General features: G+C 50.2%; 1 protein-coding gene across 1 annotated transcript in view; it reads left to right on the top strand.

Annotated features, from left to right (window-relative positions):
- Positions 1–2,199: 2,199 nt before the first annotated feature.
- ZDHHC19 (zDHHC palmitoyltransferase 19) overlaps positions 2,200–17,443 on the top strand; it is a gene marked incomplete at both ends in the record, with an annotated part of 38,685 nt that continues 23,441 nt past the window's right edge. The window contains 7 exons of the mRNA XM_081085976.1: positions 2,200–2,345; positions 2,651–2,772; positions 3,276–3,415; positions 4,212–4,384; positions 4,730–4,835; positions 16,173–16,258; positions 16,596–16,800. Coding sequence (XP_080942102.1) covers positions 2,200–2,345; positions 2,651–2,772; positions 3,276–3,415; positions 4,212–4,384; positions 4,730–4,835; positions 16,173–16,258; positions 16,596–16,800 — 978 coding nt within the window. The remainder of the gene's footprint in view (positions 2,346–2,650; positions 2,773–3,275; positions 3,416–4,211; positions 4,385–4,729; positions 4,836–16,172; positions 16,259–16,595; positions 16,801–17,443) is intronic.

Consider the following 17,443-nt stretch of genomic DNA (forward strand, 5'->3'; position numbering starts at 1 on the left):
CATATCTTTGTAACATCTTTAATGCCAGGACAGGGAATGAGAGCCATGACCTAGATTTTAATCTAATTTTTATGTGTATTGTTATTAATTTATCTGTTTTTTTATTTTAGAACCTATGTTTGCAAAAATAAAATACCCTATGAGTTTTTATATAGGGTTTTAACGTAGTATCATCTATGGGTATAAAAACTATCTTATGTTCTGAATAAATAGAAGTGATTAGTTATCAGTAAAAAAGAAAAGAAAAAATATGCTTCTGTAGACAAGAAAATATAAGTAATAAATGTGTATTGATGAGGGATTCTTGCCCTTTGTTTTTAATCAAATGAATTCTCTCAAAATGTCCCAGTTCATTTAGTCCAATTCAAAACAGGAATCTTGGAATTATAAATTTTATTCATGTTTAAGAATAATATAATCTCTGCTGAGTGACATTAAAGTAACATTCAAAATGGCCATTGCCCGTCAGCACGCGGCAGCTCTGACATGTGCAGCTGCTGCGTCTCAGCAGACTCTGTGGTAGCCGTTCTGAGGCTACTGGTGGCGCCTGGGTCACAGGCCTGAGTGCTGGCGGCAAGAGGCTTTGAATGTGTGTCTGGCATTTTCAGCTCCAACTGGGACAAGGAAACAGTCTTTGCCCTTCACCAAGACTCGCAGTGCAGGGAATCCTGCAAACACACAGGAATTCAGATGCTCAGTGGCTAAGAGAAATGACCAATGTCAGCCGCAGGTAACAGAAAACCCAGTTACTTTCCTCACATAATAAGCAGCTCAGATGTAGGCAGTTCAAGGCTGGGGAAGCGATTCAACAATGTCGTCGCTGGCTTTCTGTCTGGGTCGCGTGTTGGCTTATTGCCTAATGCAGTAGTCTGCCAACTCATCAGTCAACAGAGCCAAATATCAACAGTACAACGACTGAAATTTCTTTTGGGAGCCAAATTTTTTAAACTTAAACTATATAGGTAGGTACATTCAACTTTAAATGCACGGTTTTCGTCTTCTGTTTTTCTTTGCTTCTTCTTTGTAGCCATCTCAAACAGGGCACCTAACAAATGTTTCATTTTATAATAATAAAGCCACCGACACAAAAGAATTACAATTCTTAAATTGATGACAAAAATACCTGTAGGATTTGCAGCTGGTTGGAAAAATACAGGTAACTTTATGCTTCGAGTAGGTACTTTTGTCACCTGCGCGCGATTTGCAGACGCGACTAGCACTAACCACTGCACCATGAGACTGCTGACTGACTGGCTCACTCAGCTCCTGCATGAATCACAGGCCTCCCTCCCCCTCCCCCCCGGCGCTGCATATCCCTCGGCCGCCTGTGCCGCCTCCCCCGACCCACCGACAGCTCCCACTTCTTCTAACGCCGCCACTTCTGTAAAATAGACTCTCCCAGGCAGAAAACCGACTTCTGCGCATGGGCCACGAAGTTTCAATCGCACTGTACGTGCGCGCCCGCACGTGGCATTTTGTGGAAGAGCCACACTCAAGGGGCCAAAGAGCTGCATGTGGCTCGCGAGCCGCGGTTTGCCGACCACTGGCCTAACGGGTCCAAGGTGGCACCCTCAGGTGCCAGCCAGCAGGTCTAGGTTCAAGACGGGAAGAGAGGGACAGTTGTGCCAACCGTGCCCTTTGCCCCGTTTATCAGGAAGGCAAAAGCTCTTCTAGAAACTCTCAACCCACACCCACCTAGGCCCCACTGACCAGAATTGTGTCCTGAAGCCAACCATGGAAAGGAGGGAAGCTGCAAAATTGTTTAGCTGCCCCACCCCCCAGAGTGGAATTTTATAATAAACGAAAAGGGGAAAAGGCAATCGAGTGAGCACAGAGCACTGCTTCAATTAGCGCCAAAGCCAAAAGGGTGGTTAGAACCACCCACCTTTGCCCCAAGTGTGTCTCTACTCTCATGCTGTCTCGGAACGAACCTCCTGCAGGGCAGGGCCTCTCGGTCCCCAGCACAAGTGGGAGTGGGGTGGGCTTGCTGGAGGCAGTGACAGTCACAGGCTGGGGGCGGTTCTGCTGCAGAACCCTGGCCCCATCCTCCTCAGCCTCTGTGATGTCACACTGGGACTTTTCTCCTTCCACCCTGAGCTGCGGCTTCCGAGGCCGCTGTGGCCATGGGGCGCCTGGAGCCAGCAGGGGAGAGGGAGCCTGGTGGCTCTGATCTCCCCTGGGGGCGCGGGAGGCCCAGCCATGCCCCTCAGGAACGATGCCACTCTCCTCGTGAAGGAGCCCCGTCCCCCTCCGCAGGCCCCGCTCCCCTGGATCCTCCCGAGCCTGTTCGCGGCCTTCAATGTGGTGCTGCTGCTGGTTTTCAGCGGCCTCTTCTTTGCATTCCCGTGAGTCTACCGCACGGCTGGCAGGAGAGAAAGGAAACGACGGCGCAGAGGCAGGGGAGGTGCAGCAGAGGGGCCAGGGGAGGGAGGATATTCTAGGCAGGGGGACTCCAATGTGCAAAGGCACAGACGTAGAGGTATTTGGTGTGTGGGGGCTGCAGGTGGCAGGCAACCCTGGGGGCGTTGGTGGAGCCTCGGTGGATCTGTCGGAAGCCGTATGTTTGGAGCTGAAAGGCCTGTGGGCCCTGAGCGGTGAGCCGGTCCTGGCAGGGGCTTCGGAGCAGGGCTGAGTCCTGCTCTGGTCTCAGTTGCAGGTGGCTGGCCCAGAACGGGGAGTGGGCTTTTCCCATGATCACCGGGCCCCTCTTTGTCCTCACCTTCTTCAGTCTCCTTTCACTCAACTTCTCAGACCCCGGCATCTTACATCAAGGTGAGACCTTCTCCTGGGCCCCCTGGAGAAGGAGGTAGCCCCCCCCAGGATCCCTAGTGTCCTCAGGACCCCTTCACCCTAAGTTCTCATCTGCTTGGGCCCTGCTTCTGGCACTTCGTTTCCCAAGGTGTGGAAAGACAGAATTCTGGAGGTTTTCCAGTTGCTTTGGAGGCGGGGGCGGGGAGAGGGAGGGCTGGGCCAGGCTGGGCAGAGAAGCCAGCTCTTCCCACTCTCTCCGCCTCCTTCCCACTGAACAAAAGCCTTAAAGCATCAGTCACGATTCCCAAGGCCCGAGTTCTCGCAGAATTCCTCAGGCGAAAACCATCTTTCCCTTTGGCTGCCAGCCTCTTCAAGTTTGCTCAGCTCACTCTGCGGGGACTAGGGTTTCCCCTGCCCACCTCCCCCCCACCGTTCCTGGAGCCCAGCGAGACGGTGGAACCCCCCACTGGCAGCCGACTGATGGAGGAGCCTCCTGGCGCTGCCCAGTCCTCTCCCCATGCCAGGCTCCAACGAACAGGGTCCCCGGGCAGTGCATGTGATCTGGGTGAACCACCAGGCCTTCCGCCTGCAGTGGTGCCGGCAGTGCTGCTTCCACCGCCCACCCCGGACCTACCACTGCCGCTTGTGCAACATCTGCGTGGAGGTGAGTGCCCCTCTCGCCCGCCCACCTGCCAGCCCCCTGCCCCCATCCAGCACTGGTGTGGACCAGGCGGCTCACTCATAAAGGGCCAGTGGCAGCTATGAAACAACTTCCGGGACTGCTAAAGGCCGAGGGTGGCCGTGACTCCCAGCCACGCTTGGTCACTCATGCAGTCCCCGCCCCTGTGCCTGTGCCTGCACAGGTGCTGACATACCCAGGGCCACCCACATCTAGGCTGGCCTGTGGGGCTGGGAGAAGGAAGGGTAGCCCTGTCCTACTCCCCCCGCCCCCCCCCCCCTCCTGCCCTGGGCTTGCTGACAGTAGATACCCAAGGCCCTCAGACTCACTCTGGCTCAAACCCCGAGCTGAGAGCTTGTCTTTCTCACTTGCACAGCCCACAGAGGTTTTCAGATATGCTGTCGTCTGTGGTCCTTCCAACCCTAGGAGGGGGGGCTGGGCCAGGCTCTCATCCCCCTCCCGTGGGTGAGGAAACAGATGCCCTGAGATGCACTGTGTCCTGCCTGAAGTTGCCAGCATGTGTCCCACCAAAGCCCAGGCAGGCTTGGCTTCTCAAGGCCTCCTGCCAGGCCACGCGGTGAGCCACAGCCCCAATAGCGCCCGCACCCCGGAAAAGCCAGCGCTCAGGGCTTTGTGGCTCACTTGGGAGCAGGGAGAAGGCAGAGCGTGGGGCCAAGGGCAAGTGGCTTCGGGAGGGACGGGAAGGCTTCAGGTTTAGGGTCAACGGAGACTGGGCCAGAGATCGGGACCTAGAGGCCGGCCCCTCCCCACTCTCGCCCAGGATTTTGACCATCACTGCAAGTGGGTCAATAACTGCATCGGGCACCGCAACTTCCGCTGCTTTATGCTGCTCGTGGTGTCCCTGTGCCTCTACTCGGGCGCCGTGCTGGCCACCTGCCTGATCTTCTTGCTGCGTCTGACCCAGGAGACCCCTTCCATAGACAAGGTCGCCGCGTATCCGCCTGACTGCTGTGCCCGAGCAGGGCGCTAGGGGGCGCTGTGGCAGCCGAAGGGGGTCCTGGGGGCGGAGCAATGATGGGGGCGGGGGTTAGAGAGAGAAGCTGCTGGGGAAGACCACGCTGGGCCTAGGTGAGGTGGGTGGGCCAGGGAGCCGGGCGGGGCTGGGAGGAACTGCAGGGAGGTAAGAATCCCGCAGGGTCACGGATGCGGGGTTTGGACAGGTTTACGCGCTGGAGCGCAGGGAGCGGGTGGACGGGGTGGTTGTGGGCCGGACGAGGCGGGGTGAGGGGCAGGGCCTGGGAGGCCGGTCCCGCAGCTCTGCTCCTTAGCTGTGCGCAGCATCGTGGTGGCTGTACCCGCCGCCTGCTTCCTGGTGCCGCTCTGCCTGCTGCTGCTGGTCCAGGCCCTGTCCGTGAGCGCGGCCGAGCGCTCCTGCGAGGGCAAGGTATGCGGGGCCCGGCTGGGCGCCGCTCTATGGGGCCGTGGGGTGGTCACCTGGCCTCTCGGGCACCTCCGCCCTTTCTTGCTCCACCGCCCTGGTCACTGATGGCCTGACTTCCCTCGAAGATGCCTCGTTAGCCCTTACAGACCCAGCCTGGGCTCAAATCGCACCCCGGCGGTCACTCTCCCTCCTGCGTGCACAGGGCCTACTGTGTGCTGGGCCGCGTGTGCACTATTTTGGGCGGGAGGCGCACAGGTGAGTAAGGCTATGTCTTGCGCTTGTGTTGAAATCAGAATAACACCTGCCAGACACCGGTGAACACTCTGAGCGGCCTGTCCTACAACCTGCAGCGCAGACTCAGAGGGAACTGACAGCTCAGTGTAGGGTAGGGGGCGCCGCTTAGTGGTTGTGATGGGCAGCAGACGGGGAGAGCATTGCTGGTGAGGGGCCAGCTAGCAAAAGGCAGGGGAGCCTGACGGTGGCCGGAATGAGGATAGGATGGTGAAGAAATTGTCTTTTATTTTATTATGTTTTGATTGACTTCAGAGAGAGAAAGGAGAGGGAGAGAGAAACATCAATGATGAGAGAGAATCATGGATGGGCTGCGTCCTGCAGGCGAACCCCAGCATGTGCCCTGACCCCGAATTGAACCCCAACCTCCTGGTTTATAGGTCCACGCTCAACTACTGGGCCACAACGGCCAGGCAAGAAAAAGTCAATTGGAGCAGGAGAGGGCATAGAAGTCAAGTGGACTGCTTGAGGTTCCCCAGATTTAAATGGCTCAGAACCTCGGGTGGAGAATTTGGTCTTGGTGCAGTGGACTCCTGGGAGCCATGATAGGATTCTTTTTTTAAACATACAAACACCTACAGCCCTGTAACCAACCCCATAACCAAGATTTAGAACATTTTTATCACCCCCCCCCAAAAAAAAAAAATTCCCTCAATGGCCTTTTTCTCTCTGCCAACCTGGCAACCTGATCTGTTTTCTTTTTCTTTTTCTTTTTTTGAGATTCATATTTTATTTACAAGCAAATGAAGACTGTCCCCTGTAAACTCTAATTTGGGATGAGAAGAGCAACATAGAAAAGTAGTTGCTGGCTCCATAGTGATGTGTGAAAGGAGTCCATCCACCTATTTCTTTAAACAATGATTTTGTTAATAAAAAGGGGTGAGGGGGAAGCCACATGACTTCTTCATGTTGCATATGTGAAAGAATCCAAAAGAAAAACATCATTTTCATTTAGTGAGAGCCCCTGCTCCCCAAGCGCAATAGCCTCAGAGCAAAAGAGTTAATACTCATCAGGGGTGTCTGCTCGAGGAACGGAGAGACCTCGATCTTTAAGAGCCTGAACCTTCAGCTTCTCGTTTTCCAGCTTTGTCTGCTGTTCTACCCTTTGTTCGTCTAGAATTTCTTCAATAGACACTTGCTGCAAGGGTGTGTCACTCTCCTTTTCCAAGTCTATTTCTCCTAGTAGGACCACATTTTCTCCTCTGACCACAAAAATCCCCCGAGGAATATCACCGTATTTTTTGCCCACGTGAATACGCTCCACAGTCTGATGTAGCACTAAATTAGTGTCGATGTCCTCGATGAGGCTGGCGGTTCCGGGCATGTAGTTCATGTTGAGCTGAGATAAGGCTGCAATGTAAAGCGGCGAAGGGCTAGCGCGTCCAACACCTCCTTCCTCCTACCGTGATCGCAGCCTCGGCAGGACTGGGACTGGGACCCAGGTGGGAACCCGCACTTCTGCCCCGGCTTTCAGCCGCCCTGTTTTCTATCCTTATAGTTTTTCCTTTTCCAGAGTCTCATATAAATGGAAACAAAGCCTTTTGAGTCTGGCTTTTTTCACTTAGCATAATGCATTTGAGAGTCGTCTATGTTGTTATCCATGTCAGTAGTTTTCCTCTCGTTGTTGCTGCGTATTATTCCATCAGATGGATGTGCCACAGCTTGTTTATCCATTCGCCACTGCCAATTGCCTTCCAAATGGCTGTTCCATTCTGCATTCCCAAAGCAGTGCATGAGAATCTCAGTCGTTCTGCATCCTCACTAACATTTGGCATTGACGGATTTGTTTGTGTGTGTTTTTTTTCTTTTCTTGATTTTAGCTTATCTAATAAATGTGTAGAAGTATCTCATTGTAGTTTTAATGTGTATTTTTATAATGCCTAATGATGTCGGGCATCTTCTCATGTTCTTATTTGCCATATGAATGTGTTTGAGTAAAAGTCTGTTACAATCTTTTGTCCATTAAAATATTAGATTGTTTTCAAACTATGGAGTTTTAAGAGTTCCCAATGTAGTCTGGATTTAGATATTTTCTCCCAGTCTGTGGCTTGTCATCTCGTTTTCTTTTTATTTCTTTATAGTATTTTGAATTTTGATGAAGTACATGATCCGTTGTTTTTTTATGGATTGTGCTTTTTGATGTTATAATTAAGAAATATTTGCTTGACCCCAAATCACAAAGTTTTTAAAAATATGTTTTCTTTTAGAAGTTTTATAGTTTTAGAATTTATAATTAGGCCTACAATTCATTTTGGGTTAAATTTTGTATGTGATACAAGGTATGGATCAAGATTTATTTTTTTGCATATGGGTTTTTCCAGCACCATTTGTTGAAAAGACTATCTTGCTTCCATTGAGTTGCTTTTGCACCTTTGTCAAAATTCAGCTGGCATGTAGGTGTGGGTGTATTTGAGGATCTCTATTCTTTCGCCAATATCATACTATTTTGACTAGTAGCTTTATATTAAGTTCTGGAATCACACATTGTGAGTTCTTCAACTTCGTTCTTTTTCAAAGTTCTTTTGACTATTGGTTCCTTTGATTTTCCACATAATTCTTATTTTTATTTTTTTTATTGATTTCAGAGAGTTTTTTAAATGTGTATTTTTTAAATTATTGATTTCAGAGAGGAAGGGGGAGAGAGAAAGAGATAGAAACATCAATGATGAGAGAGAATCACTGATTGGCTGCCTCCTGCATGCCCCCCACTGGGGATCTAGCCATGACCCGCAACCCGGCATGTGCCCTGACTGGGAATCTAACCATGACCTCCTGGTTCATAGGTTGATGTTCAACCACTAGCCACACCCGCTGGGCATCCACATAATTTTTAGAATCTGTTTGTCAATGTCTACAAAAATGTTTGCTGAGATTTTCATTTGGATTGTGTTGAACCTACAGGTCAGTTTGGAAAATTGATATTGAGTTTTTGAATTCATGAACATGGTGTACCTCCCCACTTATTAACGCCTTCTTCGACTTCTTTCATTAGTGTTTTGCAGTTTTCCATACATTGATCTTACATATACTGTGCTGGATTTTTTCTGTTTCCTTTTTTGGTGCTTTTATAACTTTTTTTTTTATTGTAAAATAAGTATATATTTCCAAGAAATTAAAGATTGAATCAAGGTGGCATTCTAGAACTCAAAATACCACAGTTTAGCAGCTGATTACCTGGTGAAAGTCTACAATCATTACTGAGGATGTTTTCATTGCAATTCCATCAGGTTAGTTACATCTTTACTCTGTTGATATTCCTATTCAAGTTTATGCTATTTTCTGTATTTACTTGTGTTCTTCAACATCTTTCAATAATTTACACTAAGAAAAGAGAAAAATGGTAATTGGCGTACGACGCTACCCTTTTCATTGGCTAATCAGGGCTATATGCAAATTAACTGCCAACTAAGATGGCAGTTAACTGCCAACAAAGATGGTGGCTAATTTGCATATGTAGGCACAATGCAGGGAGGCGAAAGGGAAAGCAGGAAGAAGCCCCCTGCCACTGACAGTGATCGGAAACCCAGGGGGGAGCTAAGAGCTGGGGGGCAGGGCAAAGGCGGCCCTGGGGCCGCCTTTGCCCTGCCCCCCAGCCATGATCGGAGAATCAGGCGCCTTTGCCGCCCTGGCCAGTGATAGCAGGAAGTAGGGGTGGAGCCAGCGATGGGAGCTGGGCATGGTCGAAGCTGGCAGTCCCAGGAGCTAGGGGTCCCTTGCCTGGGCCTAAAGCGAAGCCCACAATCGTGGGGCCGCTGCCACTGCGGGTCCCCGCTGCCTGGGCCGGACGCCTAGGCCAGAGGCGTTAGGCCTGGGCAGAGGCGGAGCCTGCAACCACGGGGAGCTGGGGGTCCCCTGCCCAGGCCTGACACCTCTGCCGGAGGCCTCAGGCCTGGTCAAGGGGCCGATCCGGTGATTGGTGATCGGAGGGTGATGAGGGTCAACTCCTCTGGCCGAGGCATCAGGCCTGGGTGGGGGGCGGAGCCGGGGATTGGGGGGATATGATGGTCCCCTTGCCCAGGCCTGAAGCCTGGGTCAGAGGCGTCAGGCTTGGGCGGGGGGTGGAGCAAGCGATCAGAGGGAGATGGGGGTCCCCTGCCCAGGCATGATTCCTGGGCCAGAGGCCTCAGGCCTGGGCGGGGGTCAGAGCCAGTGATCGGGGGGAGATGGGGGTCCCCTGTCCAAGCCTGACACCTCTGGCAGAGGCGTCAGGCCTGGGCAAGGGGCCGATCAGGCGATTGGAGGGTGATGGGGGTCTACGCCTCTGGCTGAGGCATCAGGCCTGGGCAAGGGGCAGAGCCAGCAATCGGAGGGGTCTGGGGGTCCCCTGCCCAGGCCTGACGCCTGGGCCAGAGGCATCAGGCCTGGGCTGGGGGCAGAACCAGTGATGGGGGGAAATGAGGGTCCCCTGCCTAGGCCTGACACCTCTGTCAGAGGCGTCAGGCCTGGGCAAGGGGCTGATCCTGCGATTGGAGGGTGATGGGGGTCAATGCCTGAGGGCTCCCAGTATGTGAGAGGGGGCAGGCTGGGCTGAGGGACACTCCCCCCCCACACACACACACACCCAGATCACGAATTTCGTGCACCAGGCCCCTAGTTTTATACATAACAGCCTTGCATATATTTTGTTAAATATTTTTCTAGCTACTTTATAATGCTTTTTACACAGTTTTACTTCTATTAGCTAGATGCAATTGTTAATCTTAAATGAGATTAAATTTTTACTTTTGCATCCAACAACCTTACAGAATTTTCTTTTTCCCTTTTTAAATTAAATTTATTTGGGTGACATTGGTTACTATGATCATATAGGTTTCAGGTGTGGGTTTCCATGTTACAAGATCTGTGTATTGTACTGTGTGCCCACCACCCAAAGTCAAATATCCCATCATCATATATTAGGACCCCTTTCACCTCCCACCCCTTTCTCTCTGGCAATCACCATACTACTGTTTATGTTCATGAGTTTCAGTTTTATATTCCATATATGAGTGAAATCATATGGTTCTTAGCTTTTTCTGATTGACTTATTTCACATAGTATAATATTCTCAAAGTCCATCCATGTTGTAAGTGGCAGTATTTCATCCTTATGGCTGAGTAGTATTCCACTGTGTATATGTACATCTTCTTTATCTAGTCCTCTATCATAGGACACTGGTTGTTTCCATGTCTTGGCCACCATGAATAATGCTGCAATGAACATAGGGGTCCATATATATTTGCAAACACATGTTTTCTAGTTTTTCGGGTATATACTTAGGAGAGGGATTGCTGGGTCGAATGAGAGCTCTATTCTTAATTTTTTGAAGAATCACCAGACTGCTTTCCATAGTGGTTGTACCAGTCTACATACCCACCAGCAGTGAATGAGGGTTCCTTTTTCTCCACAACCTCTCCAATACTTGTTATGGCTTGTCTTGTTGATAACAGCCACTCCAAAACAGGTGTGAGGTGGTAGCTCATTGTAGTTTTGATTTGCATTCCTTAATTGCAAGTAAGGTTGGCATCTTTTCATATATCTATTGGCCGCTGGTATGTCTTCTTGGGAGAGGTGTATTTTCAGGGCTTCTGCCCACTTTTGGATGGGGTTGTTTGGTGTTGAGTTTAATGAGTTCTTTATATATTTTAGAAATTAAACCTTTGTCAGAGCTACTGTTTGCAAATATTATCTCCCATCTGGTTGGCTGCTTCTTTGTTTTGTCATCAGTTTCTTTTGCTGTGCAGAAGCTATTTAGTTTGATATAGTTCCATTCATTTATTTTTGCCTTTACTTCCCTTGCCTTTGGGGTCAAGCGCATAAAATGTTCTCTATGACCAAGGTGCATAACTTTGGTACCTATATTTTCTTCTATGTAACTTATTGTTTCGGATCTTATACTTAAGTCTTTGATCCATTTTGAATTAATTTTTGTACATGGGGACAAACTGTAATCCAGTTTCATTCTTTTGCATGTGGCTTTCCAGTGTCCCCAGCGCCATTTATTGAAGAGACTGTATTTACTCCACTGTGTGTTTCTGGCTCCTTTGTAAAAAATTATCTGTCAATATACATGTGGTTTTATAGCTGGGCTCTCTATTCTGTCCCACTGATCTGTGTGTCTGTTTCTCTGCCAATACCATGATGTTTTGATGATCATTGCTCTGTAGTATAATTTGAAGTCAGGCAGCATGATACCTCCAGCTTTGGTTTTTGTTTTTGTTTTATCCTCAGGATTTCTTTGGCTATCATTGTGTGTGTGTGTGCATGTGCGCGTGTGTATGTGTGTGTGTGCGTGTGTGTGTATGTGTGTGTGTGTGTGTGGTTCCATACAAATCTGATGATTTCTCATTCTATTTCTTTAAAAAATGACATTGGGATTTTGATGGGGATTGCTCTCAATTTCCTAATTGTATGCTTCATTTCCAGGATTTCTTATTGGTTCTTTTTTAAAGTTTCAACCTCTTTGGTAAAGTACTTGTTTTGTTTTCTGAGTGCATTGAATTGCCTGTCTATATTTTCTTGCATCTTGCTGAGTATTTTCAGAACTACAATCTTGAAATCTGTTATTTATATCACATATTTCTATGTGTACCAGCTTGGTTTCTGGGGATTTTTCATTTTCTTTCTGATCATCGTTGCTCTTCTCCTTTGTCTAGTCATGTGTATCTGTCTATATGAATGGCTTCTATAGCAGCTTCCTCTAAAGAGGTCTTACTACTATTTTCCAGTAGATGGTGCTGAATTGCAAGATTTTTTTTTTTTTTTTTTTTTTTACCTCTGATTTCTCAGACTTGACCTCCCTGGCTTCCCTAAAACAGTACAGCTGCACTGCTTGGGGATGGGGTTTGTTTTACCTTCACTATAATGGCAACCCCTGACCTCCATGGGGTTCCACTCCAAGCACCCCACTTGGGGATCAATTACAGAGGGAAACAGTGGTTCTACTGCAATAACTCTTGGTTTACAGACAGTATGCTCCTTGGGCTACTGGAGGTGAGTTTTGGGAGTCCAAGTGGTGGCAGGGCTCTGTGGTTCCATTTCTTGTCTGAAACACCACCACCCGGCCCAATAGTGGAGAGCCACATGGTAGAACCCTGTGCTCTGTCAGACGTCCACTGGCTCAGTCACTGTTAGTTCCACTTGCCCTGTTGGACAGCCCCTCCCCCCGAAGCTCTCTGTCCTCCTGGCTGAAGAAAGTGCCTGCTACCCCTGGCTTCCTCCCCTCTCCAGTCCATGCCATGAGCTCCTGGCTACAGGACTGCACCAGTGGGCTATCTACACGATCCTCCCTTCTTGTCTTCCATTTATGTCTTCCTGGTTGCCCACCTTTAGATGTTTCAGTGTGCAGTTCTCTCAGGCATGCCTTTGTATTGAGTAGGGAATTCTTTGTTGAATGATAGTTGATTAACTTGTTGAAATTTCAGGGGTAAAGGCCAAGGGGATCTCTCATGCCACCATTCCTCTGACCTGCTTTTATAACTGAAAAAACTTTTTCATTTTCCTTTGTTTGCTATTACAGTCATGCATCACTCAGCTGTAAGAGATGCCTCCGAGGCAGTTTTGTTGTTGTGCAAACATCATAGAGTGCACTCACACAAACCTCGGTGACGTAGCCCAGTACACGCCTGGGATACATGGTATAGCTCATCACTCCGAGGCCTCAAGCCTGTACAGCATGTTACTGCATGAATAGCGTAGACAGCTGTAACGTGTTGCACTATGACGTTACAATGGCTATAACCTCACTAGGTGATGGGAATTTTTCAGCTCCATTATAATCCAAGTGGGACCACCATTGTAGATGCCGTCTGCCATTGACCAAACGTAGTTAGGCGGTGCATGGCCATATGGTCATGATGTGGTGCAGGACAGTGGATTCTTGTATGTTGGTCTTGAATCTTATAATTTTGCTAGACTCTCTTATTAGTTCTAATAGCTTTTTTGTTGATTCTGCATAGAAAAACATATCTGTAAATGAGGACAGTTTTATTTCTTCCTTTCCAACATTATGGCTTTATGTCCTTTTCCGCACTGTCCTGAGCTTCCAGTACAGTGTGGAGGAGGAGTGGCAAAAGTGAACATTCTTGCCATGGGATTCCCTCAGAACAATGACTTCTAAAGACTGTTTTAGGAAGATTGTAGTGTGCCACTATAAAGGGGGGGGAGCTAGAGTTATTGAGACAGCTGAGAAGACAGAGGAACCCTCTTTGCCCACCACTTCCCATCCTTCCAGTCACCACTCAATCATTCCACTCCACCCATATTTGGTTCCCAGCCCACCTGTGACTCTTCTGCTCAGCCCTTCCCCATTAACCCCATGTGGTCTACCTGTTTTCTCTCTCAAGCTTCAGTCCATCATTTCAGCCTCTTTTGGGGGCAGCATTCTCCCTTCCTACATCCTGTGGCTCACCCTTCCTCCACTGCTCAGAATGCCCCCACCCATACACCCCAATCCAGGATCTTCAGCCTAAGAAACCTAAATGAAGTTTGCAGTCTGTGATTCACCAGGCAGGGCTCTTTCCCACTGCCTGCAGGCCCCATTTCAGGTACCGCCATCCTACCACCATCCGGTGACACACTTGCTCAGTGCTTGATAGCAAGGGCTCTGGAGCCAGAGTACATACACTCAAACCACAGCTCTATAACATACCAACAGGGGGATCTTGGGTATATTACTTAGCCACCTGGTGCCTCCTGGGTTAATATGCATAAGACACAGGACTGTGGCTGGTACAAGTAAGTGCTGTATACACTGTTGTTATTGTTGCCACTCCTTCCCCTCATCATGTACACATGTTCATGCCTCTCTCATCTTAAAAAGCAAAGCAAAACCCTCCCTTAACATCACAGGCGTTCACTCCACCTGCTGTACTCTCCCCTCCAGCTCAGCCGTATTTCCTGAAAGAGTTGTCCGTGCTCATTAGTGCCATTTTTTTTTTCTTTTTTAAAAAATATATTTTATTGATTTTTTACAGAGAGGAAGGGAGAGGGATAGAGAGTTAGAAACATCGATGAGAGAGAAACATTGATCAGCTGCCTCCTGCACACCTCCTACTGGGGATGTGCCCGCAACCAAGGTACATGCCCTTGACCGGAATCGAACCTGGGACCCTTGCATCCGCAGGCCGATGCTCTATCCACTGAGTCAAACCAGTTAGGGTGTTAGTGCCATTTTTCGCTGTCCTTGGCCCAGCCTCTTTCCTCAGCGTCACACTTGTGCTGCACTCTCCAAGTGGCCAAGCTGGCAGGCAGCCCTCAGACTAAATCTTCCCCGGTTGCACACAGCAGCACCTGAAACGGGACACACCTGCAGTGGCCCCTCCCCAGCCGCTGTGGCCCAGCTGCCGCTCTGCCTGCGCCTTGCGGTCTTGGCCTGGGCCTGCTCTTCCACCAGCACAGCGCCTGAAACATTGTTGAGGCCCCAACATATTTATGAGTAAATGCGTGAACCTACAAACAAAGGAATCAGCAATGCTTTGGAAGAGAAGGAGAGTGGGAGGGAAAAGCCTGATGCCCGCCTGGGGGAGGGGGAGAGAGCCCAGGCAGCAGCGGGTTGGGCAGGAGATGGGGTGAGGAGATGCCTACTTGGTTGTGGTCCTGTGGACTGTAGGGGCATTTGAAACATGGGGTTGGGGCAGGAGACCCAGGTCTGGAGCCAGTGAGAGAGGACAGTTTGGAAACTTCAGAGCTGCTGCATTCCATTCACGTCTCAGAGGGTCCTATGTGGGGAGAGAGAGGAAGGTGGTCTGCTTTATTAATCAGGTCTTATGAATTTATTAAATAATGATCATGCCTTTAAGCATTGAACCATAGACATTTCCCTATACTTCATATACATCTAATACATCAACATTTATTTCTCTATAATTCTGATTGTCAACTTGATCAAGCTCTTTGAGCCATTTACTTAAAATTGTGAATAGAGTGCCAATCTCCCTCCAGTGCTTTAAGCATCTTTAAGCAGGCAGAACTCAAGTATCTCAGTGGTTACTGTTGCTCTTTGGAGCCGTCTTGACTTTTCCGACCCCAGGCTTCAGCTGCCCTGCATGCAATCCTGGTTCCTTTGGGTGGAGAAGACTGTTGGAGATCAAAGTCTTAGGGACAAGGATGGGGTGTAGGGGAGCTAGTGGGGGGCAGAGCTTTGGTTATGACAAACATTTTGTCGCTAAGGCTCTTGAAGTCTGAGTGAGACTTGGCTTATGCTGGGGAGTCAGATGGGGCTCAGGAAGGCCCAAGGCTCATGAATGGAGGGAGGAACAAGGGAGGAAGAGAACCTGGTCAAGAGTGCGCCTGGGGCGGACTTGCCCTTTCCTGTGTTGGGTGCTCAGGACCTTCAGCCCAGATTCCCCAGGGCTGTGTGACTTTGGTTAGGGCCATGGTCGGCAAACTGCGGCTCGCGAGCCTCATGCAGCTCTTTGGCCCCTTGAGTGTGGCTCTTCCTAAGCCTTAGGAGTACCCTAATTAAGTTAATAACAATGTACCTACCTATATAGTTTAAGTTTAAAAAATTTGGCTCTCAAAAGAAATTTCAATCGTTGTACTGTTGATATTTGGCTCTGTTGACTAATGAGTTTGCCGACCACTGGGTTAGGGAAATAGGATAGGGCTCCATACAACCGCTCGTCCAGACAGTGAAATTCAGGGAAGGCACACGTTTAGAAAAAAACGAGAGGTAAGAAAGTAGAGAAGTGGGAGAGCAGGATGTGTGCATATGGAACTGTCTTTGGAGCAGTTTGTCAGCCAACGGAAGATTTGAACGTCTACCTGGAAGGACATAGTAGGAGAATATGTGTGGCCAAAGGAGACAGAGGTGGGGAAGATGCTGCCGAAGGGGGTACAAGGAGATGGGAAGGATCCCTGAGAAGGCAGGAGAGGTGGGTGCAGTGCCAGGGTCGCCTGGACAGAGCAACTCAGAATTGGGTAGGGGAGGCCTCACTCAGCTCACTCTTGGGCCTCTCTGCCCTCTGAGTTTGCAGCAGCCCTGGGCTGAGCTGGGAGGGAGGGCCAGTGGGGTGGTCTGCCCAGTCCTGCTGGCTCTGAGCTCCTCTTTCCATCTACACCCCTCTCCAGTGCCGATACCTGTGGGGATACAACCCCTTTGACCAGGGCTGCGCCAGCAACTGGTATTTAGCAATTTGTGCACCGCTGGGACCCAAGTAAGTTGGCAAACCAGAGGTCCAAGCAGTGGCCCATGGCGCCGGTGGGGTGGGGGGTAGCTGGGCCATCTCTCCTGGCCTCTTAGCACAGTTCCCAGACCCTCACACTCACTTTTCTCTGAGGTTTCCTTCAGGGCGTTGTGGGAGCTTCCAGAGCCTTCCTACTTCCTTTCATTCCTGTCCTAAGAAATGGAGTAGAGGGATATGCAGGCCGGATAAGACCGGCCCCAGCTCCCTGCAGGCCCAAGCCCTGGACTGTGTGTTCCCTAAGCTGAGGAGGCATGGGGACCAGGCCAGGGGGGCCACTACCCCTTGCATCTGGCTTATTGCTCCCCAGGTACATGGCCAAAGCTGTCTGGCTGCAGAGGGTGGTGGAGCCAGACTGGGTGCTCATGCAGAACCTGCATTGCCCAATGTGCCCCTCTGCACTCAACCCCTCAGTTGTCCCTGGGCCTGCGTCTGGCCACCAGCCCCAACCTCTGGCTCCCCACAGACCAGGAAATGCTCCCCCAGGGAGTGGGGAGGCGGCAGCCCTCCAGGAGGTGAGTAGTGAGTGTGTGCTGGGAGAGGGGTGGGTTCGGATTGTACAGGTGCTGGGGGGAAGCCCCCCTCCCATATTGGGCTGGCTCTGAAGCTAGAGCGCTCAAAGCTCGAGGGAGAGGCGTATAGACGGAGGAGTGCTGGAGGTGGGGCCACAGTCCTCCAGGTAACACCGGGGGTTCCTGGAGACACAGAGCCCACACCCCTCACTGCTGGTTAGTCTTGGGCGGTCACTTACCCTCTCTGAGCCTCAGCTCCCTCAGCTGTAATGAGGACTAAACGAGCCCAGTGGTTTATAACTTAGGGGGTCAGTTTCCTTTATTTAAAGTCATTTTTCTTCTCTGAAGTCCAATGGGGGTGCCATGACATTCTATGGTGCCAGCCCACTCGCTTTGCTCTGCCTGGGGGCGGTGGTGGCTGGGCAGTTTCTTGCTCCCCAACAGGTGGGCCCTGAGCTGTGGGCAGGGGCTTGGGAAAAGACCCCACACCCCCACTTCCTTCAGCTCCACGCAGGCCCAGTGCTGCCCCTGCCTCAGGAGGCCCCCAGATGAGGCTTGCCCCTTCACACCCAGCGATGCCCGGAGTCCCTGCCCCCGAACCTCACCTCCTGAGCCCGCCCTCGGTGGGAATTCCAAGACCATCCTC

The sequence above is a fragment of the Myotis nattereri genome, assembly GCF_964212035.1.
Source record: "Myotis nattereri genome assembly, chromosome: 3".
NCBI classification, from domain to species: Eukaryota; Metazoa; Chordata; class Mammalia; order Chiroptera; family Vespertilionidae; genus Myotis; species Myotis nattereri.